This window comes from Salvelinus sp. IW2-2015, linkage group LG6.2 (assembly GCF_002910315.2).
Source record: "Salvelinus sp. IW2-2015 linkage group LG6.2, ASM291031v2, whole genome shotgun sequence".
NCBI classification, from domain to species: Eukaryota; Metazoa; Chordata; class Actinopteri; order Salmoniformes; family Salmonidae; genus Salvelinus; species Salvelinus sp. IW2-2015.
This window is the reverse complement of record NC_036846.1, coordinates 16,380,413-16,405,983: the sequence shown is the minus strand read 5'-3', so window position 1 is coordinate 16,405,983 and position 25,571 is coordinate 16,380,413. Positions and strand designations below refer to the sequence as shown.

The following is a 25,571-nucleotide window of genomic DNA, read 5'->3' as shown; positions in this document are numbered from 1 at the left end:
CTGGATTTTTGTTTTAGATTCCGTCTCTCACAGTTGAAGTGTACCTATGATAAAAATTACAGACCTCTACATGCTTTGTAAGTAGGAAAACCTGCAAAATCGGCAGTGTATCAAATACTTGTTCTCCCCACTGTACTTGTGTATTGATTTTAAGAAAGGCATTGATGTTTATGGTTAGGTATACATTGGAGCAAGTCAGTCCTTTTTCGCGAATACGCACCGCATCGATTATATGCAACGCAGGACACGCTAGATAAACTAGTAATATCATCAACCATGTGTAGTTAACTAGTGATTATGATTGATTGTTTTTTATAAGATAAGTTTAATGCTAGTCTCCTCGTGGAGTGCAATGTAATCAGGTGGTTAGAGCGTTGGACTAGTTAACTGTAAGGTTGCAAGATTGAATCCCCAAGCTGACAAGGTAAAAGTCTGTCATTCTGCCCCTGAACAAGGCAGTTAACCCACCGTTCCTTAGCTGTCATTGAAAATAAGAATGTGTTCTTAACTGACTTGCCTAGTTAAATAAAGGATAAATAAAGGTGTAAAAAAAAATATTAAAAGAATTGGCCAAATCGTTGTCCAAAAATACCGATTTACGATTGTTATGAAAACTTGAAATCGACCTCTAATATCGACTAGGTTAGTTGGACAATACTTACCTCCACTTCAACACATACACTATTACTGTATATTACAGCAACGATTAATGGACATGCACGATCCAAACGGGGCTTACTGCTTGGTGTCATTCATAGGTGTGGCTGTTCGTGTGTGTCCATCTGTCACTGTGTATTGGTTGTTTAGGATATTCTCACACACATTATTTTCAAATGGATCTTATTGTTCACATTGTGCCTTCCCTTCAACAGAACGTACACATAAGAACATTGGCTGACGACATGGTAAGGCGTCCTGTTTTCATTTCCGTGTGTATTTGGTTTTGCATCATCGTCTTTGTGTCATGGCAGCACAGGAAGATGAACTGACATCTGTGGATTGATCAAGGAAACCAGTGTTACACGGTGCCTTCTGTTAACCAAGTTGGGTTCCTGTATGCTTGTCTTTACAGTATATGATGGTTATGTTATGTACCCAAACAATAACGTCCTTTAATATGAAAAAAGTTTAGATCTATTTTTTAAATATATTTTTTTATTTTTTGAAAGTCTAATCAGTCAAATATTACAGGAATGAACCCAACAGTATTCTGAATCGGTTAGGATTACATTTTTTTATTTGTTACACGTTATTCCTCCTAATAATTTATTAACAAAGAACAAGTGCACTCTCTTTGTGTCAAACACTGGTGCTGTATTACATGAAGGTTCTCCAATCATGTTCACCATCATTGGTTTGACTTGCCCTGGTCCTTCCACAACGATTTCAGTGTAGATTCAGGTGTGACGTCATTGATTTAATTTCCTTTCGTTTTTATTTGTCTTATTCTATTTCATATGTATGTGCACTCATCCATTCCGCACAAGCATAACCCCTAAACCCATATAGCTAATACTAATGACGACTGACTAACAGCGACTGGTGCGTGGACTTACCCTCTTCTGACTCTGTAACAAAGGTGTGTGCTGCTGGCAGCATCTCGTTTGATCTTGTTCTGTCTTCCGTCATCAGACCTGAATACATATGAGATGCTCTTGATTGCAGTTCGCACTTTTGGCACTATTCCATTTGTTACACTGCACAAGGCAAATTAAATTATGTACAGATCAGGTAAAGGTATGTACATTAGACCTACATTTCTTCTGTATTCATCGGTGTAGCTAGAATAGCTGAATACAGTGAGGAGAGAGTATCTTTCTAATGTAGGTATGTTCCTCTGTACTGAAGTTCTACAGACTCTCCTAACAGTCTGTGATATTGAACAAACATAACCTACAGGGTTAATAGTAAGTGTGAAGGTGAGTCAAATCTATGACTCTCACTGTAGTTTACAGTGCACTGTTTTATTATGTACTATTTTCATTCAGATACACATGAACTGTACAGATGAATAAATCAAGGCCAGTTTGAAAGAAATAGAGCAAGCAATGTTAGCCATTTTTCACGCGCATAATTTAATCTAACAGAAAAGATGAATGATAAAACATAATGAACGAACACTAGGTCTGTCCCTTGTCATAGGCAAACACTTTACTTTAGCCGTCCTGTGGTACCACCCCAACCTGGATTTGAGCCCAGCTGATACTCGTTTAAAGGTTGGGAAGGAGATGGAAAGACATGTCAGGGAAGGCATATGACAGCATTACACAACCTTACAGTATGTTAGCATTCAGAAAGCCTAACGCCTAGGGAAATACTCCCAAATAAAGCCTATATGTCAGTATGTAAGCATTCAGAAAGCCTAACGCCTAGGGAAATANATAAAGCCTATATGTCAGTATGTAAGCATTCAGAAAGCCTAACGCCTAGGGAAATACTCTGTCATAACGCTTACCGTACGCACTTTGGTAACGCCACATTCTTTCCCCTTCAGCGTGACCGGATCACCAGTTTTCGGAAGACTGGGAATAAAAAGGACAAGCCCCTGATTCAGCACTCCACAGACCCCCTGTCCACTCAGGTAGAGATGCCCCTGCCCCAGCCCCTCTTCGACGACCGCTCCATGAACCTCTCCGAGAAGGAGATCAACGACCTCTTTGAGAAGATGATGGTAAGTCTGATACTGTATATTTCCTTTTGAACCGAATGTTTATATAGCCACCTATAGCCACCACTATCCACAGTGCTCTCCTATAAGAGTTAATGTACAGAGTCCCTGTGTGGATATGTAGTAAAGGATAACTGTTGCTCCCGGTCCACCTTCCACCACTACTGTCTTGAACCATAAAGACTTAATGGGTAGAATGGACATGGTTACTGCTTCTACGTCTTCAACTCCCTATGGGGCCTTTTTAGTACTAGCTACCAATCACATTGTTATTTTACTGTTCACCAGAGTCTCTGATCTTTAAGTGGATCTCTGATTTCCACTGGTTGTCATAGTAATGATACAATTAGATGTTATGTGTTGACAGCTTGCTGTGGCACATTAAACCAACTCTTGCCAAGGAAATGTAGCAGGTTTCTATTCTATATATTCACATGTCAATGTGGGTGCTTTTGTGTCTCAAACTATGCACCACACTTCTCTTTCTTGTAAGCTGCAGGCAGGAGCTCTGTGCTCAGTCTAAGTCTCTATAGAACAGTACTTACCTGGTTCACTGCACAGAGTTGAGTCACAGCTCCGAATTCACACTGACGCTTAGCATAGAGAGCACATTGATCACAAAGAGAGACAGGAGGGAGCTTATCAGTGTAACACTGTCGTGAGTTCTCAATTAACTCTGTAACTCAAGTTCACTTGAATCAGCCCTCATTCAAACGGAGAGTTCCATCAGAGCTACAGAGAGTTCCATCAGAGCTACAGAGAGTTCCATCAGAGCTACAGAGAGTTCCATCAGAGCTACAGAGAGTTCCATNTCCATCAGAGCTACAGAGAGCTCCATCAGAGCTACAGAGAGCTCCATCAGAGCTACAGAGAGCGCCATCAGAGCTACATAGAGCTACAGAGAGCGCCATCAAAGCTACAGAGAGCGCCGTCAGAGCTACGGAGAGCTCCATCAGCGCCACAGAGAGCTTGCCTGCCTAACCTCCTTGCTCCTTGCTCCGGCCAAACGCTACACCACGCTACACACATGGGTAAAGCGGCGGTTTGAAAGCTCCAAAGAGCTCCAGAGTGTTACAGAGCTACATCAGAGCAAAATGGCCAAAACTGCCTGTAGAACAATGGAGCTTTATTTTATCTTTGAGTAAATTGGTTGTTATATTTAAGTGATAATTCCCTCGAAGCCGGTGAAGCCAAACACCGGCTTCGAGGGCATTATCACTTTCATACAACGGGTTACAAACATATTCAAATAATGATTGACAAATGTTCATTAAAAACCTTATTTTTATGAACTTTTTCATACTATTTCATCCTTCCATAAGATATAGTTCCGACACAAATCTAGGGCTGCTACCCAAGCCGGCTAGTCATTAGTTCTATCGTTTCGATTGCCAGAGACGTGACCCAGTCGTTCAGTCTTATTGTTTGTAACTATGGATGTGACTCAGTTTTTCGTTCTAAATGTTCCATTGCCATATTGGCTGGCAACTTATCTTGCTTGCTAGCTAGCTAGCCAACTACATTTAAGCTGTTTTTAGTGACATTTATTTAGATACATAAAGGGTTGGAAACTTGCCGGCAAATTTCTGGAAATTTTCCTTACATTTTCCATGGAAGGTTAAGCCTGGGAATTTGGGGAATTTTGCTTAAATTCATCAAAAAAGTTAGCTTATCAGTGAAACTTTTTTATGGGATACACAAGGCAATTCTAGGTCTTGTGGCATATTTTGGTTAAACTATACCCAATTCAATGGAATTGCAGCCCTCTGCATGCGCAGTGCATTCTTCCATCACATGTGCAGTGCACTCTTCCATCACATGTACAGCTGATAATCAAGATCTTGCACATTGAGATGCTTTTGAGCCTACACTACTACACTGTTTGAGCCAAGGACTACATGCTTTCTGGTAAGTTTTGATTTCAATACTGGGTGGGGTGAATATATTTTATGACATACATCATTTTTTTGTTAACTAGTAAATAGTAGCCTACAGCAAAGTGTGTTTAAATAATTTCTAACTTAACAATTTCTGCTAGTTAGTTTTTGCTACCATGTGGGTTTTAGCTTGCTTGTGCCTGCTAACGGAGAACTGTTAATTCACCTGTTTCCATACGTTTCATTTCTCTTACAGAGGAGTTGTTTAATCTAACTGCTTAACTATTTATCTGTACATGGAATTGTATATATATATTTTTTTAAACTCATATTTTCTCATCTTTACAGGACACTATCTGATGTGTGGAGACATTTCACTGCAGCTAATGTAGAAGGAAAAGCTGTGTACATTTGCAAATACTGTCCCAAATCATATGTGAAGAATGCAACAAAGATGCAGGATCATCTGGCCAAGTGCATAAAGTTCCCTTAGCGCTCACAGCAAGCAACCTCTGACAAAGTCCCTCTACTTCTATTCGAGGTGAAAATTATGAATCAGACAGCAACAGCTCATGGTCCTCCTGGAATCAGATGTTTTTTTGACTCAATGGAGGAAGTAGTCAGAGAAATGCTGATGAATGTCTTGCTCGAGCTGTGAATGCAACTGGTTCACCTCTAATCCTCATAGGCAATGTGTATTGGAAGAGATTTCTGAATGTTCTTCGCCCAGCATGCACCCCTCCAACCAGACATGKTTWATCTACTCATTTGCTGGATGCAGAGTTCAACAGAGTTCAAGTGAAGGTCAAGCAAATCATAGAGAAAGCAGACTGTATTGCAATCATCTTTGATGGGTGGTCGAATGTTCGTGGGCAAGGAATAATTAACTACATCTCCACCCAGACACAGACATACCGGTCTCTACATGAGCTGAGCTGAATGCAGTCATCAATGACCTTGGACCACAGAAGGTATTTGCACTGGTGAAAGACAATGCTGCGAACATGCCGGCTGCTTGGGCTAAAGTGGAGGAGTCCTGGATACACTCTACAAGAGAGCCAAGGAAATGGTTAGGTATGTGAAAGGTCATCAAGTTATAGCAGCAATCTACCTCACCAGGCAAAGTGAGAAGAAGAAGCGCACCAGATTGAAGCTGCCCAGCAACACCCGTTGGGGTGGTGTTGTCATCATGTCTCCTGGAGGGGAAGGAGTCTGTCCAAGAAATGGCCATATCACAGTCGGCCGATATGGACAGCCCCATCAAGAGGATCCTCCTGGATGACGTACATTGCCTTGCAAACGTTTTCACCCTCTTGGCATTTTCCCTTTTGGTTGCATTACAAACTGTAATTTAAATGGATTTTTATTTGGATTTCATGTAATGGACATACACAAAATAGTCCAAATTGGTTAAGTGAAATGGAAAAAATTACTTGTTTCAAAAAATTCTACAAAATAAAAAAACGGATAAGTGGTGCGTATACACCCCCTTTGCTTTGAAGCCCCTAAATAACATCTGGTGCAACCAATTACCTTCAGAAGTCACAAAATTAGTTCGATTGCGCACACGTGGACTTTATGTCACATGATCTGCCACATGATCTCAGTATATATACACCTGTTCTGAAAGGCCCCAGAGTCTGCAACACCTCTAAGCAAGGGGAACCACAAAGCAAGCAGCACCATAAAGACCAAGGAGCTCTCCAAACAGGTCAGGTACAAAGTTGTAGAGAAGTACAGATCAGGGTTGGGTTATAAAAAAAGATCCAAAACTTTGAACATCCTACAGAGCACCATTTAAATCCATTATTAAAAAAAGTAAAAAACATGGTACCACAACAAACCTGCCAAGAGAGGGCCGCCCACCAAAACTCACGGACCAGACAAGGAGGGCATTAATCAGAGAGGCAACAAAGAGACCAAAGATGACCCTGAATGAGCTGCAAAGCTCCACTGCGGAGATTGGAGTATATGTCCATAGGACCACATTAAGACGTACACTCCACAGAGCTGGGCTTTACGGAAGAGTGGCCATAAAAAAACGTTTTGTGTTCGCCAAAATGCATGTGGGAGACTCCCCAAACATACAGTAGAAGGTATTCGGGTTAGATGAGACTAAAATTGATCTTTTTGACCATCAAGGAAAACGCAAACCCAACACCTCTCATCACCCCGAGAACCCATCCCCACAGTGAAGCATGGTGGTGGCAGCATCATGCTGTGGAGATGTTTTTCGTCGCTAGAGACTGGGAAACTGGTCAGAATTTAAGGAATGATGGATGGCGCTAAATACATAAATTCTTGAGGGAAACCTGTTTCAGTTTTCAAGAGATTTGAGACTGGGATGGAGGTTCATCTTCCAGCAGGACAATGACCCTAAGCATCCTGCTAAAGCAACACTCGGGTGGTTTAAGGGAAACATTTTAAATGTCTTGGAATGACCTAGTCAACGCCCAGACCTCAATCCAATTGAGAATCTGTGGTATGACTTAAAGATTGCTGTACACCAGTGGAACCCATCCAACTTGAAGGAGCTGGAGCAGTTTTGCCTTGAAGAATGGGCAAAAATCTCAGTGGGTAGATGTGCCAAGCTTATAGAGACATATCCCAAGATACTTGCAGCTGTAATTGCTGCAAAAGGTGGCTGTACAAAGTATTGACTTTAAGGGGGTGAATAGATATGCACGCTCAAGTTCTGTTTTTCTGTCTTATTTCTTTTCAACAAGAAAAAATATTTTGCATCTTCAAAGTGGTAGGCATGTTGTGCAAGTCAAATGACAAAACGCCCCCAAAAATCTATTTAAATTACAGGTTGTAAGGCAACAAAATAGGAAAAATGCCAAGGGGGTGAATACATTCGCAAGCCACTGCATTTTGGGAGAGAGTGGTAAGCAGCCTGAATCTCCTGAAACCTATAACAGTAGTCGTTGCACGGTGTTGAGGGAGACAATGCCATCCTGTCTTATGTTCAGAGTCTGCTTGCAGATGTAAGAGAATAAATCCGTACTTCCCTGCCCACTTCACTTTTGCTCCAAGCAGAAGAAACTGCAGTTCTGAAATATATCAAAAGCGTGAAGACTTCTGCCTGAAGCACATACACGCCGCAGCGTACATGTTGGACCCAAGTATGCTGGCAAGAGCATCCTGTCTGGTGCCGAGATCAACAAGGCCTGTTGTGTCATCATTACTGTCTCTCCCCACCTTGGCCTGGATGAGGGCAAGGTTCTTGGCAGTCTGGCGAGGTACATTTCCAAGCAAGGGCTTTGGGATGGAGATGCAATATGGCAGTCCTGCCAACATATCTCATCAGCCACCTGGTGGAAGGGACTTTGTGGATCTGAGGCTCTTTCCCCTGTTGCCTCCATCATCCTCCAAATCTCACCAACATCAGCCGCCTCAGAGCGCAACTGGTCCTTGTTTGGGAACACACACACCAAACCACGCAACAGGCTGGCTGACCAATACAAGGGTAGAAAAATGGTGGCCATCTGGGCAAACTTTAGGCTTTTTGAACCTGACAACGAGCCATCCTCAACAAGATTGGGAAGTGACAGTGAAGATGAGGCCTCAGTCTGATGTTCAAGAGGAGGTCCAGGGAGAAGAAATGGAAGCCTGAGAGGAAGACAACCAAAGCTTTAGTTTCTAGACTATCATTTTACAGATGTTGAAAACATTTTTGGGAGATGCGATCGATCATTGGGGATCATTCAATATTCCCTTTTGTTGTTCAATGAAATCATCCCATGTGAAGAGTCAACTCATTTAATTAAAGTTCAATTCGTAATGATTTTTTGAAATGTAATTCTATTGGAAGGATTTAATCATTTGCAATTGTCTACTTATGATAAGGTTAAAGGTGTATGTTTATGTCTCGATATGGTAAATATATCCAATGCAAAAAAAAAACATTTTAAATGGTATTAATATTAATTTGCATATATTCCCGTTAATTCCCATATATTCCCGTTAATTCCGACGGAAGGTTTCCACCTCCTGAATATTCCCCCAAAATGCGCAACCCTAGATACATCCATAATAATGAGCTAATGATAGGGATTTCCCCTGATAGTTGATAGGCCTTTGTATATATCCATAAAAATTATGCTGATTCATGATTTTGACTAGCTGTGAAAAACTGCATACTTGTTTGTCTCATCCCGACTCCCGACACGTTCATTACTATGTGACAGCTGGAGATTGAATTTGAATATTGAAACAAAGTTGCACATGTCAGAGAGACCAGACCGCAAGGTTTATACAAATCTCCGCTGTTGAAAACTAAATGTTAGTTAAATTTTTTTTAGATAATGTCTAGATTATTTTTTATAGTGAAGATGATGTTTATACGTGTCCTTTGCGGAGCTGATGAGATAGTGCTTTGCTCAGTCAAGTGGAACAGAGTAAATGGGTATTTTAAATCAGATTTAGCCGGTGGTAACTTGTAGAGTAGACACCAGCTGGAATGCGGTTTTAACCAATCAGCATTCAAGATTAGACCCACCCGCTGTATAACTGACCACTATTTGTTATGTCTGACCTACCATATGTTTGACAGTGCTTAGTTGAACTGTCGTACACCGTCAGAACCCAACAAATAAGCTTGTTTTACTTCAATGTTTGTAAACAAAGTCAAGGTAAACAAACACTGACTGTATATCCTTTAAATGTGGTTAAAACTATGTATGGTCAATCCTTGCATTCATAGCTCTGTCTATGAATTTAAGAGTGGTTATATTTCTCCAGCTCCATCCCTCAGCTTTTTACAGAAACGGGAGGGGAGTATGCTTTTTAATTGTTAATACTGCTGATTGATACTTTAAGTTACCCTATTTCTTATAGTTACTCTATATAACTATGAGACAACCATACAATTCTGTAGTGAGGGTGATACAGTGCGTTTGGTTACTGTAATTACTGTGTTACTACTTCCTGTTACCAGTGAAGATACACCTTTTTCGACTGAATATCACCAGATATCAGACAGGTATTTATAGGGTAACGCTCATGGCTTTAACCAACTCCTCCTGTTGTGTTATGAGCTAGAGTGTGCCTTTCTACCCAAGTGTGGTAATAAACTGAATTTGTATCAGTTAAACCTGTTGTTGTGCGTCTCCATTGAGTGTTAGTAGCAGTTTATATCCAAGCAAGAAGAAGTTGAGGTATGTATGCCTGTAGCTAGCCAGCCAGCCCAGCAGGCTGTGAATCTCCATCATTGAGGATAGAAGATTATTCCACTAAACATATTAACTGCAGAGAAGGAAGCCTACATTATAAAACAATATCTGAATTCAAAAGAATGTTAGCTTCTAGTCACTGTGCAGTTAGATGTAATTAATTGTACTAAGACATGACATGTACATGGTGTCCTATCCTTACATGGTGTGAGTCCATATTTAAATGTAAACAAGGGTAGCTGTGTTCCCACATACATCCAAGGAGGGACATTGCTTTATTTATTAAATTTTTTATATTAAAACCCTCATACCCCCCCACATGGCTTTAGTAGGAGAGGACATGTTGATCAACGAGCTTTCCCATGGGACTCGCTGGGTAAAGCTCAACATGATCCCCTTGTGGGGTTCTACTTGACTTAATGAAAGGAGTGGAAAAAGGATGCTTGACATTCCCATCAGTTTTACGGTTGTTTGTTTGATTTATACTGTGAAGCATTTGATCATCACAGGGATTAGTCATTTTGTCATTGGAGCATATGCTACATTAACCCCACGTACTAAGTAGGAGCATGTACTACACTGAACAAATGCAACATGCAACATTTCAAGGATGTTAAAGTTCATAAAAGGAAATCAGTCAATTTTAAATTCATCAGGCTCTAATTTACTGTTAATCACAGATACATTTTTATTTTTATTTTTTTTATTTACATTTTATCCCCTTTTCTCCCCAATTTTCGTGGTATCCAATCGCTAGTAATTACTATCTTGTCTCATCGCTACAACTCCCGTACGGGCTCGGGAGAGACGAAGGTCGAAAGCCACGCGTCCTCCGAAGCACAACCCAACCAAGCCGCACTGCTTCTTAACACAGCGCGCCTCCAACCCGGAAGCCAGCCGCACCAATGTTTCGGAGGAAACACCTGGCTCCCTTGGTTAGCGCGCACTGCGCCCGGCCCGCCACAGGAGTCGCTGGAGCGCGATGAGACAAGGATATCCCTACCGGCCAAACCCTCCCTAACCCGGACGACGCTAGCCCAATTATGCGTCGCCCCACGGACCTCCCGGTCGCGGCCGGCTGTGACAGAGCCTGGGCGCAAACCCAGAGACTCTGGTGGCGCAGCTAGCACTGCGATGCAGTGCCCTAGACCACTGCGCCACCCGGGAGGCCAATCACAGATACATTTAAAACAAAGGTAGGGGAGTAGATCAGAAAACCAGTCCGTATCTGGTATGACCACCATTTGCCTCATGCAGCGTGACATATCTTCGGATAGAGTTGATCAGGCTAGAACATGCTCAATAACAGGTATGTAAACAACATTTGAGTGAAATAAGCTTTTTGTGCGTATCAAACATTTCTGGGATCTTTTATATCAGCTCATGAAACATGTGACCAACACTTCACATGTTGCGTTTATATTTTTGTTCAGTATACATTTACCCCAAGTACAAGGTAGTCTGACTAGCCTTGCTTGAGGGAATAGCTTCCTTGGACCTTTAATAATCCATAGGTTATGTAAATTGAATGACTTATGGATGAAAACTTTGGAAGCTTTTCAGTATGGGTATACTGTACCATACTGTAAGTGCTCACCCTGCACCTTGTTGATGACGGACTTTTTTGAATGTTACATGTTAAGTTAAACTCGTACCCATCTTGTTGTATTGTATTCATTGACAACAGTAGCGCGTTTAACACCATCCAACCCCGCTTACTGGTTGATAAACTGGGGAATTTAGGTGTCAACTCTTTACCGATCAAGTGGATTAATAGTTTCCTTGTGAACCGTACTCAACAAGTGAAGTTTAACTCCGCCATCTCTACGTCTAGAACGGTGAGTACGGTAGCCCCTGAAGGTAGTGTACTTTCACCGATACTGTACACACTGTACCCAAATGATTGTCAAGCCTCTGACTCAGCCCACAAGTTTTTAAATATGAAGATCACACCGCTGTTGTGGGTTTCCTCCAGCCAGACCAAGCCTCTCTTCAAGGATTTGGCAGAGAAGCGTCAAAATTCGTCCAGTGGTGTGCAGAAAACTTTCTTGAAGTAACCGTTAAGAAAACAAAAGAGATGGAAATTGATTTCAGAAGGAACAAAACTACCCCCGCCAAAGCTCAATGGGGATTCAGTCCATAGAGTGACCACATATACAGTTGAAGTCGGAAGTTTACATACAGTTGAAGTCGGAAGTTTACATACACTTAGGATGGAGTCATTAGAACTCAATATTCAACCACTCCACAAATTTCTTGTTAACAAACTATAGTTTTGGCAAGTCGGTTAGGACATCTACTTTGTGCATGACACAAGTCATTTTTCTAACAATTGTTTACAGACAGATTATTTAACTTGTAATTCACTGTATCACAATTCCAGTGGGTCAGAAGTTTACATACACTAAGTTGACTGTGCCTTTAAACAGAAAATTCCAGGAAAATGATGTCATGGCTTTAGAAGCTTCTGATAGGCTAATTGACATAATTTGAGTCAATTGGAGGTGTACCTGTGGATGTATTTCAATGCCTACCTTCAAACTCAGTCCCTCTTTGCTTGACATCATGGGAAAATCAAAAGAAATCAGCCAAGACCTCAACATTTTTTTTGTAGACATCCACAAGTCTGGTTCATCCTTGGGAGCAATTTCCAAACGCCTGAAGGTACCACGTTCATCTGTACAAACAATAGTACGCAAGTATAAACACCATGGGATCACGCAGCCGTCATACCGCTCAGGAAGGAGACGCGTTCTGTGTCCTAGAGATTAACGTACTTTGGTGCGAAAAGTGCAAATCAATCCCAGAACAACAGCAAATGCCCTTGTGAAGATGCTAAAGGAAACAGGTACAAAAGTATCTATATCTACAGTAAAATGAGTCCTATAGCGACATAACCTGAAAGGCTGCTCAGCAAGGAAGAAGCCACTGCTCCAAAACCGCCATAAAAAAGCCAGACTACGGTTTGCAACTGCACATGGGGACAAAGATCTTACTTTTTTGAGAAATGTCCTCTGGTCTGATGAAACAAAAATATAACTTTTGCCATCATTATGTTTGGAGGAAAAATGGGGAGGCTTGCAAGCCGAATAACACCATCCCAGCCGTGAAGCACGGGGGTGGCATCATAATGTTGTGGGGGTGCTTTGCATCAGGAGGGACTGGTGCACTTCACAACATAGATGGCATCGTGAGGTGGGAAAATGATGTGGATATATTGAAGCAACATCTCAAGACATCAGTCAGGAAGTTAAAGCTTGGTGGCAAATTGGTCTTCCAAATGGACAATGACCCCAAGCATACTTCCAAAGTTGTGGCAAAATGGCTTAAGGACAACAAAGTCAAGGTATTGGAGTGGCCATCACATAGCCCTGACCTCAATCCCATATGAAATGTGTGAGCAGAACTGAAAAGGCTTGTGCGAGCAAGGAGGCCTACAAACCTGACTCAGTTACACCAGCTCTGTCAGGAGGAATGGGCCAAAATTGACCCAACTTATTGTGGGAAGCTTGTGAAAGGCTACCCAAAACGTTTGACCCAAGTGAAACAGTTTAAAGGCAATGCTACCAAATACTAATTGAGTGCATGTAAACTTCTGACCCACTGGGAATGTGATGAAAGAATTTAAAACTTAAATAAATCTCTACTATTATTCTGACATTTCACATTCTTAAAATAAAGTGGTGATCCTAACTGACCTAAGACAGGGAATTTTTACTAGAATTAAATGTCAGGAATTGTGAAAAACTTGAGTTTAAATGTATTTGGCTAAGGTGTATGTTAACTTCCGACTTCAACTGTAAGTACCTGGGAATCGAAATAGACTAACTGAAATTCAATGACTGCCTTTGCAAAGATAAATAAATTGCTAGAGAATATATTTTTTTAATGCAAACTGAACCATTTTAATGTTGACCGCCATATCTTACATATGTTCTATAAATCTGTCCTGCAGAGTGTGCTGTCCTTTGGTCTGATATGTGAGTTTGGAAACATGCGAGTGCAAGGCCTAATCAAGCTTCAGCGCTTGATTAAGACAGCGGAAAGGATAAATTGGTATAGATCAAGAATCAGCCACCAGCCTATACACAAAACTCTTCCTCCTAAAACTTGAAAGAATTTTACAGGACATTGCTCATCCCCTTCACTCAAAATGTAGTCACAGTAGCAGCCGGGCAAGGGGAAAGAGACTTCTTCAAAAGAAAATTAAAACAGATAGATATAGGGACTCTTTTATTCCAACAGCCATTAGGCTGTATAATAAATAGTATGTTGGTCCCTCGAGTATACAGCATATTGCACTTTCACTTTAAATGTCTAGCTATAGCATACTGTCTTTTTTTAAGCACATGACCAAATGAATTTCCCCCTGGTGGAATAATAAAGTTGATCTGAATAAAGTTGATCTGAATCTCCGAGGTCAAACCTGTTTTGCAATCCCTGCTTTTTACTCCATAGAAACTGGCCCTGGCTGGCTCTTTGTGTATACTGCCAGATTGAAAATCTAACAAAAAGCTTTCAGCCCATTTCTTTGAAGCGGGCAAGGCTAAATTACCCAAGCTTCATTGCATAGGTCTCTCTGTGTGTGTGTGTGTGTGTGTGTGTGTGTGTGTGTGTGTGTCTGTGTACCTTTTATCATACAATGGTCTTTATTGCGGGAGCCAAAGATGCTCCATTTTTTTTCTTTTTTCTTTTCTTTTTTTCTCTCCTCCATCACAAGCCGCTTTGTGCTTTCTTGCTTCTTGGTGTTTTCTTGCCGCTTGGTGTTTTCTTGCCGCTCTGTGCTTTCCTGCCTCAGCGCGCCTCATGCCCTGCCTGTCACTCAGCTCACCTCTAAATTACTGTGTTTGTGCTCACCATGCCGTGACATTAAACTCAGGCTTCCATTTGCTCAGTGACGGAAGGCATGTTTCACGGCGGCTGAAAATGTGTTGCGCCGAGAACCCTCACTGAAAGCGAGATTACAGTAATGAATTTGAAGTAAAAGGACTTGTATTACCTTTACGTGCTTTTGAAGCCACCAGCACCAACTTGCCCGTATCTATAGATGGCAGAGCATGTTTACAGCTGAAGTACCACCAGCAGCCTATGTTGAAATGATAATACAACTTGAATTGGAGTAGCTAAGTCTAGTCAAATGCATCATCTTATTCTCAATACATAGATACTCAATCCAGAGTGTTTGCATTTGGTTGTTGTCTGTGTGTCTCCTCGTGGCCCCAGCTCTTATTGATCGATAACATAGCATACACTGCTGTTTTCAAATGAGTTCCAAATTAGGGTGTTAGTGCTGACCAACGAGCCCCCTGGTGTGCTTTAAATACTAGGACAAATCCAAATGGGTTTTTCCTTCAGCATGTTGTCTGCATGTCACTCAAAGCTAGAATACGCTCATAATGCTGCTTGGTTATCAAAAGGTTCTGGGAAGAAGAGCTGCACAGGGTTGGTTGATGCGGACAAATAATCTTCTCCCGGCCTGTTAAGAAACCACTGGAGGAGTGTTAGTGTATGGTGTAGTGTTAGTGTAACAGTAGTGGTAGTGTTACAGTACGGTAGTGGTAGTGTTAGATTACCATTAAGGGTAGCATGACCCACTAGGTACAGCATCATGGTTTATACATTAAGGGTAGCATGACCCACTATGTACAGCATCATGGTTAATTACCATTAGAGGTAGCATGACCCACTAGGTACAGCATCGTGGTTATTACCATTAAGGTAGCATGATCCCTAGGTACAGCATCGTGGTTATTACCATTAAGGTAGCATGACCCACTTAGGTAAAGCATCATGGTTAATTACCATTAAGGGTAGCATGACCCACTAGGTCAGCATCATGGTTATTACCATTAAGCGTAGCATGACCCACTATGTACACATCATGGTTATTACCATTAAGGGTAGCATGACCCACTATGTACAGCATCAATGGTTATTACCATTAAGGTATCATGACCCACTATGTACAGCATCATGGTTATTACCATTAAGGGTATCATGACCCACTAGGTACAGCATCATGGTTATTACCATTAAGGTGTAGCATGACCCACTATGTACAGCATCATGGTATTAACCATTAAGGGTAGCATGCCAACTATGTACAGCATCATGGTTATTACCATTAAGGGTAGCATGACCCACTAGGTACAGCATCATGGTTATTACCATTAAGGGTAGCATGACCCACTATGTACAGCATCATGGTTATTATGAATAAGGGTAGCATGACCCACTAGGTACAGGGGGGGGTGTAGAAACTTTTACCAGATTGGACATTTTCTAATGCCGGGACGGTAGGCTTTTAATTCATCTCTGAACTCTGCTAATTTGGCCGGTTAATTGGCATCATTAAACAAGGCAAAACGCAGAGTGGAGAATAAAGGGGGGATGAAGGGGACAGAGGGGGGAGACAGTGTGGCCTGCGGAGTACTCATCTGGGCAAACTGGAAGAGAAAAGCTTCTCTGTGTTCCGCCTCCCAAAAATGATTTATGATCCATTAATAATGAATATCCTCGCAGGTCTGCGTGGAAGAATCCAAGATATCCCTGGCTGCCGACTCGGGTAAATTAACATTTATACAGGCAACCCAAACACTTGACTGTGTGGAGCTATCTGGCGGTAGTGGAGACATCTGCGTGTGTTCTTTCAGCCGAAACGGACTGGGCCTCAACTCTGCATGGCTGAATACTGTGCGAACAACTTGAGATTTGAGACTGCCTCAGATACGTCTGAAATCACAGAGCGGGGCTCTCGAGTGGCACAGTGGTCTAAGGCACTGCATCGCAGTGCCACTAGAGATCCTGGTTCGAGTCCAGGCTCTGTTGCAGCCGGCAGCGACTGGGAGCCATGTGCCGGCGCACATTTAGCCCCAGCGCCGCTGACACGGTCGCTAGGTGTACGGTGTTTCCTCCGACACATTGGTGCGGCTGGCTTCCGGGTTAAGCGGGCGTTGTATGGAGGATGCACGGCTCTCGACTTCGCCTCTCCCGAGTCTGTACGGAGTAGTTGCAGCAATGGGACAAGAAATGTAAACTACACAAATGGATACAACGAAATTGGGCGAGAAAAAAGGGGTAAAAAAAAAAACGTTTTTAACGAATAATAAAAGAAAATATCAAGAGCGATGCGAGATATGTGCTGCCTGTGAACGCAGCTTGGGGCTTCCATTGGCTCCGATTGCAAGGGATAATGTATAGTGGTACCGTCATATCTGTCTTCTATTGAAATGCATATGGACAGGAGAGAGGAGGAGAGAAAGCATTGTTTTGATTTTGCTTTGCTGTGACAAATGTATCATTTTCTCCACTGCCCCACAAGTTTGATTCATGGCGTATAGGGGTACATTGTGTCTCTCCTCCTCTGTGGTTTAAAGTGCAGAGGGAAAGTGTAACTGCAATGGAGAATCACAGAGAGGCTGTTATTATGGAGAATGCTGCTCCTGGCAGTGAGGCACAGGCAATAAAGCTCAAAACAAGCCTCATCCACACAGCATCTGCAATGGTCACTTTCATTCTCTCGGTCCTCTCACTCTCTTCTACGACTTCAGTGGGCATTAGGTGGGGGGGACGAGGGTCATCATTTGGATCTATTCCTGCCATGGCTGAAGAGAGGAATCATACAGAGCTCATAAAAGTGAAAAGTAGAAGAACAGGTGGAGCATGTTGATGGCAGTTCACAGATACACATCGGTTCCAGGTATTCTCCTTCTAGAGAAACCCGGAAATATGACAGACAAGCAATAAAAATAAACAGGCAAAGCACGGAAGGTAATGTGGATACGACCACCGCTAGTGACAACTAACCGTGGAAAAAATAGAGTTAGGCCGGAGTATGATGTATAATGGACGCTGTATACAGAATAGGCCAAGGAAATGATCTTCCACAATAGCGACAGGTTTGGTTATGATATCCACCCTGCAGTAATAAGAGAGTGGACAGGGTGCATTTGGGGTGCATCTTGGAACATTATGCCAAGATGTAAGGAGCGTGTTTATGTACAATGCTGCTGCCTATTGCTCATCTCTCTGACTGTGTGTCTGTACGTAAGGTGATTCACAGCGGTGGACCAGGCGAGCGGTGGTGTTCCAATAACATTATTTCACACAGAAGACAGACGTGTTGGTCTGGAGGGCATGGCCTAGAGAAGAGAAGTGACACGTCTCTCTGTCCGCTTGTCCATCCCTGAGGCATCCCGCCGGTAATCACAACCTCATCCTCGTTCGCCCTGGTATGAAACGTGCCTGAATGTTCATGTCAGATGGGAGCGATGGACTGATGGGGAGGGGTACAGATTCATAAAGAAGGGGGTTTGCCGCTGCTAAATGAGGAATAACACACGTGTATCACATGGCGGCTCCTGTTTTCCCAGCCCAGGTCCACATTAAGAATCCTGCCACAGCGCCTCCTTCCGCCAAAGACGCTTCCTCCAATGGGAGATTTTCATCAGAGGATTTACCGCTGTGAATTTATAATCAGGGGCTCCGACTCCGGGGTCCAAGCTGTGCACATCAAGACTAAAGAACCCAAGGACGCTTGCACAACACACACACTCCTTGTGGCAGAGTGGAAGCCACAGCAGCCTTAATGTGATCTCAGGTAGCCAGCAGCCACTGGTATAATATGACACTACAACCAAACAACTACCGTAACAACAAAACTATACCCTATCCACTACTGTTAACACTACACTTACACTACCACTACTGTAACGCTTACACTACACTACCACTACTGTAAAACTAACACTACACCTTAACACTACCGACTACTGTAACGCTTACACTACACTAACCACTACTGTAAAATAACACTACACCCTACACTACAACTACTGTACACGCTTACACTACACTACCACTACTGTAAAACTAACACTACAACCCTACACTACCATACTGTGACACTACACTACACCTTACACTACATACTGTAACGCTTACATACACTACCACTACTGTAAAACTAACACTACACCCTACACTACACTACTGTAACGCTTACACTACACTACCACTACTGTAAACTAACACTACACCCTACACTGTAAACGCTTACACTACACTACCCACTACTGTAAAACTAACACTACACTACCACTACTGTAACGCTTACACTACACTACCACTACTGGTAAAACTAACACTACACCCTACACTACCCACTACTGTTACACTAACACTACCAAACTACTGTAAAACTAACACTACACCCTACACTACAACTACCACTACTGTAACGCTTACACTACACTAACACTACTGTAAAACTAAATACCACCTACACTACCACTATCTGTGACACTAACACTACCACTACTGTAAAACTAACACTACAATCCCTACCCTACACTACTGTAACGCTACACTACACTACCACTACTGTAAAACTAACCACTACACCCTACACTACCCTTACCTGTAACGCCTTACACTAACACTACCATACTGTAAAACTAACACTAACACCCTACACTACCACTACTGTGACACTAACACTACCCACTAACTGTAACACTACCACTACTGTAAAAACTAACACTACACCCCTACACTACCACTACTACTGTAACGCTTACACTACACCTACCACTACTGTTAAACTAACACTACTCCCACTACTGTAACACTACCACTACTGTAACACTAACACTACCATAACTGTAATGCTTACACGACACACTACACTCTACACTACTGTAAGACTAACACTACACACTACCATTACTTTAACGCTAACACCACACTACCACTATGTAACTCTTACACTACACCATACTGTAAACACTACACACTCCCGTAACAAACACTACACCCATACCGCACTACCGTAATCACTAACACTAACTGTAACACTAACATACACCTTACACTACCATTAAACTGTAATGCTTACACACACTAACACTACCACTACCTACAGTACACTACCGTACAGTAACACTACGCGTACAGTAACACTACCGTACAGTAACACTACGTAAACTATAACACCGAACACACTACAGTACTGTAACACCACCAACTACCGTATGTAACACCAAACACTACCTGTACTGTAAACTACCACTCCCGTACTGATACACCAACCACTACAGTACTGTAACACCAACACTACAGTACTGTTACACACACCACTACAGTACCTAGGTAACACCACCACTAACAGTACTGCTAACACACACCACTACAGTACTGTAACACCCACCACTAAGTACTGTAACACCAACAACTACTGTACTGTAAACACAACATACAGTCTGTAACACCAACACTACAGTACTGTAACACTACAACTTACAGTACTGTACACACACCACTACAGTACTGTACAGCAAAACCACACTGTACTGTAACACCAACACTACAGTATGTAAACACTACCACCTACAGTACTGTAACCACACCACTAAGTACTGTAACACCACCACTACAGTACTGGTAACACCACAACTATCAGTACTGTAACACCACCACTTACAGTACTGTAACACCACCACTACAGTACTGTAACACCAACCACTACAGTACTGTAACCCACCACCTTACAGTACTGTAACACGCACACTACAGTACTGTAACACTACCCACTACAGTACTGTAACAACTAAACCACTACAGGTACTGTAACACACCATACAGTACTGTAACACACCACTACTGTACTGTACAACCAACACTACAGTACTGTAAACCAACACTACAGTTACTGTAACACTACCACCGTAACACTACTGTAACACTACCACCGTAACATACTGTAACACTACCACACAGTACTGTAACACCACGTACTGTAACACTACCAACTCAGTACTGTAACACTAAACACTACCGCTACTGTAACACTTAACACGTACACCCTACACTACCACTACCTGTAACATCTAACCACTACTGTACAACTCACAATACACTACACTACCATTAATGTAATGCTTACACCACACTACCACTACTGTAACACTACCACTACTGTAACATTACCACTACTGTAACACTACCACACTGTAACACTACCACTATGTAACACTACCACTACCGTAAACATACACTACCGTACACTACCACAGTGTATACACTTCCACACTGTAACCACTACCACTACTGTAACACTACACTACCGTAACACTACCACTACGTGTAACACTACCACACTGTAACACTATACCACACCCGTAACACTACCACTACCGTAACACTACCACTACTGTACACTACCACACTGTAAACACACACACTGTAACACTACCACTACCGTAACACTACCACACTGTACACTACCGACACTGTAAATACACTACCGTAACACTACCACTAACCGTAACACTTACCATACTGTAACACTACCCACTACCGTAACACTACCACTAATGTAACACTACCACTTACCGTAACATACCACACTGTAACACTACCACATTGTAACACACTACACTACCGTAACACTACCACTACTACCTGTAACACTAACCACAGTTGTAACATACTACATACTGTAACTACCGACTACTGTAACACTACAACCTACCACACTGTAACACTACCACACTGTAACACAACCACTACGGTAAACACTACCACTACCGTAACACTAAACATACCGTAACACTACACGACTGTAACACTACACAACACTACACATCTGTAACACTACCTACCGTACTGTAACACTACCACTACCGTACTGTAACACTACCACACTGTAACACTACACTACTACCAACTACGTAACACTACCACTATACCGTAACACTAACACTAACGTAACACTACCACTACCGTAACACTACCACACTGTACCACTACACAACTGTAACACTACTACCCGTAACACTACCACTACCGTAAACTACCACTACCCGTAACACTACCACTACCGTAACACTACCACTAACGTACACTACATACCGTCGAGTAACGATACCACACTTGTAACACTACCAACTCACCGTACTGTAACACTACCACTACACTGTAACACTACCATACACTAACTGTAACACTAACTGTCACGTAACACTACCACACTGTAACACTCACACTACGTACTGTAACACTACCACTACCGTACTGTAACACTACCACACTGTAACACATACCACTACGTAACTACATACTAACACTACCACACCTGAACACTCACTTACCGTAACACCTAGATAGTACCACTACCGTAACACTACTACACTACCACTGTAAACACTACCGACTAACCGTACTGTACACTACACACTACCGTAACACTACCACTACCGTAACACTACCACGTACGTACCACTACCATTACGGTAGTGTGTACAGTACGGTAGTGGTCAGTGTTAAGTGTGGTAGTGGTTACGGTAGTGTAGTGTTACGGTAGTGGTAGTGTTACGGTAGTGGTAGTGTTACAGTGTGGTAGTGTTTTACGGTAGTGGTAGTGTTACAGTAGTGGTAGTGGTAGTGTACAGTGGTGGTAGTGTTACAGTACGGTAGTGGTAGTGTTACAGTACGGTAGTGGTAGTGTTACAGTGTGGTGTGTTATCGGTAGTGGTAGTGTTACAGTAGTGGTAGTGGGTAGTGTTACAGTGTGGTAGTGTTACAGTACGGTAAGTGGTAGTTGTTACAGTTGTGGTAGTGTTACGGTAGTGGTAGTGTTACGGTAGTGGTAGTGTCAGGTAGTGGTAGTGTTACGGTAGTGGTAGTGTTTACGGTAGTGGTAGTGTTACGTGTAGTGGTAGTGTTACAGTGTGGGTAGTGTTACAGTGTGGTAGTGTTCACGGTAGTGGTAGTGTTACGGTAGTGGTAGTGTTACGGTAGTGGTAGTGGTTACGGTAGTGGTAGTGGTAGTGTTACAGTGTGGTAGTGTTAAGCAGTCGGTAGTGGTAGTGTTACAGTACGGTAGTGGTAGTGTTACAGTGTGGTATGTTGTGGTAGTGTTACAGTGTGGTAGTGTTACGGTAGTGGTAGTGTTACGGGTAGTGGTTGAGTGTTACGGTAAGTGGTTGTGTTACCAGTGGTGGTAGTGTACAGTGTGGTAGTGTTGTAGTGTTACAGTATGTGGTAGTGTTTACAGTAGTGGTAGTGTTACTGTGGTAGTGTTACGGTAGTGGTAGTGTTACGGTGTGGTAGTGTTTACAGTGTGGAGTGTTACAGTGTGGTAGTGTTACGGTAGTTGGTAGTGTTACAGTAGTGTAGTGTTACGGTAGTGGTAGTGTTACAGTAGTGGTAGTGTTACGTATGGTAGTGTTACGGTAAGCTGGTATGTTACATGTGTGGTAGTGTTACAGTGTGGTAGTGTTACGGTAGTGGTAGTTGTTACAGTGTGGTAGTGTTACAGTGTGGTAGTGTTACGGTAGTGGTAAGTGTCGGTAAGTGGTAGTGTTACGGTACGTGGTAGTGTTCAGTGTGTAAGTGTACGGTAGTGGTGTAGTGTTACGGTAGTGGTAGTGTTACAGTAGTGGTAGTGTTACCAGTGTGGAAGTGTTACACTGTGGTAGTGTTTACGGTAGTGGTAGTGTTACGGTAGTGTAAGTGTTACAGTAGTGTAGTGTTACAGTGTGGTAGTGTTATCAGTAGTGGTAATGTTACAGTAGTGGTAGTGTTACAGTAGTGGTAGTGGTGGTGTAAGCATTACAGTAATGGTAGTGTAGGGTGTATTGTTATTGTACAGTAGTGTTAGTGTTACGGTAGTGGTAGTGTAGGGTGTAGTGTTTAGTGTTACAGTAGCCGGTAGTGTTAGTGTTACAGTATGTAGTGGTAGTGTTACAGTACGGTGGTGTTTACAGTACTGTGGTGGTTGTTACGTAAAGTGTTACGGTGGTAGTGTTACAGTGTGTTACGGTGGTAGTGTTACAGGTACTGTATGTTGGTGTTACAGTACTGTAGTGTTGGTGTTACAGTAAGTAGTGGGTGGTGTTACAGTACTGTAGTGGTGGTGTTACAGTACTGTAAGTTGGTAGTGTTACAGTACTGTAGTGGTAGTGTTACAAGTCCTGTAGTGGTGGTGTTTACAGTACTGTAGTGGTGGTGTTACAGTACTGTAGTGGGTGGTGTTACAGTAAACTGAGTGGTGGTGTTACAGTACTGTAGTGGTGGTGTTACAGTACTGTTAAGTGGTGGTGTTACAGTACTGGTAGTGGTGGTGTTACAGTACTTGTAGTGGTAGTGTTTACAGTACTGGTAGTGGTAGTGTTACAGTACTGTAGTGTTGTGTTACAGTACAGTAGTGTTTTGCTGTTACGTACTGTAGTGGTGGTGGTTACAGTACTGTAGTGGTAGTGTTACAGTAACTGTAGTTTGGTGTTACAGTACTGTAGTGTTGGTGTTTACAGACAGTATGTGGGTTGTTACAGTACTGTACGTGGTGGTGTTACAGTACTGTAGTGGTGGTGTTACAGTACTGGTAGTGGTGGTGTTACAGTACTGTAGTGGTGGTTGTAAACGCAGTACTGTAGTGTTGGTGTTACAGTACTGTAGTGGTGGTGTTACAAGTACGGTTAGTGGTAGTGTTACAGTAACGGTAGTGTTGGTGTTACAGTACGGTAGTGGTGGTGTTGACACGTCACTGGTTAGTGGTGGTGTTATAGTACGGTCGTGTTCTGTACGGTAGTGTTACTTACGGTAGGTGTTTTAGCTGTACGGTTAGGTTATATCTGGTAAGGTAGTGGGTAGTGTTAGTTGGTGGTGTCAAAGCATATACAAGTAATGGTAGTGTAAGGTGTTATTGTTAGTGTTACAGTAGTGTTAGTGTTTACGGTAGTGGTATGGTGAGTGTTTGTTACGGGGAGTGTAGTAGTGTTCAGTAGTGGTAGTGTAAGAGTTACAGTAGTGGTAGTGTGGTGTTAGGTTACAGTTAATGGTAGTGTGTAGTGTTAGTCTTACAGTAGTGTAGAGTTAGTGGTGTCGTGTAAGCATTACAGTAGTGGTAGTGTTAGTGTTACAAGTAGTGGTAGTGTTAGCAGTAGTGGGTAGTGTTAGTTTAACAGTAGTGGTAGTGTAGTGTAAGCGTTACAGTAGTGGTAGTGTAGGGTGTAGTGTTAGTTTTAGCAGTAGTGGTAGTGTTACAGTAGTGGGTAGTGGTTTAGTGTCAGCAGTAGTGGTAGTGTAGGGTGTATTGTGTTAGTTTTACAGTAGTGTGTAGTGTAGTGTAAGCGTTACAGTAGTGGTAGTGTAGGGTGTAGTGTTAGTTTTACAGTAGTGGTAGTGTAGTGTAAGCGTTCAGTAGTGGTAGTGTAGGGTGTAGTGTTAGTTTTACAGTAGTGGTAGTGTTAGTGTCACAGTAGTGTTAGTGTAGGGTGTAGTGTTAGTTTTACAGTAGTGGTAGTGTAGTGTAAGCGTTACAGTAGTGGTAGTGGTTAGTGTAGAGGTTGTATTGTTAGTTTTTAGCAGTAGTGGTAGTGTTAAGTGTAACAGTAGTGTAGTGTAGGGTGTAGTGTTAGTTTTACAGTAGTGGTAAGTGTAGTGTAAGCGTTAAGTAAGTGGGTAGTGTAAGTGTTAGTTTTACAGTCAGTGGTAGTGTTAGTTAGCGTTACAGTGTAGGGTGTAGTGTTAGTTTCTACAGTACGTGGTAGTGTAGTGTAAGCGTTACAGTAGTGGTATGTGTGGTGGTAGGGTTAGTTTTTACAGTAGTGGTAGTGTAGTGTAGCGTTACAGTAGTGGTAGTTGTAAGGTGTAGTGTTAGTGTCCCAGTAGTGGTAGTGTAGGGTGTAGTGTTAGTTTTTACAGTAGTGGTAGTGTAGTGTAAGCGTTACGTAGTGGTAGTGTAGGGTGTAGTTGTTAGTTTTACAGTAGTGGTAAAGTGTAGTGTAAGCGTTACAGTAGTGGTAGTGTAAGGTGAGAGTGTTAGTTTACAGTAGTGTATTGTGTAGTGTA

The 25,571-nt window shown here is 42.3% G+C and overlaps 1 protein-coding gene across 1 annotated transcript in view; it reads left to right on the top strand.

Moving 5' to 3' along the window:
* The window catches only part of diaph2 (diaphanous-related formin 2), a 717,635-nt gene that overhangs the window by 34,732 nt on the left and 657,332 nt on the right, over nucleotides 1–25,571 (top strand). The window contains 1 exon segment of the mRNA XM_023990279.2: nucleotides 2,495–2,671. Coding sequence (XP_023846047.1) covers nucleotides 2,495–2,671 — 177 coding nt within the window.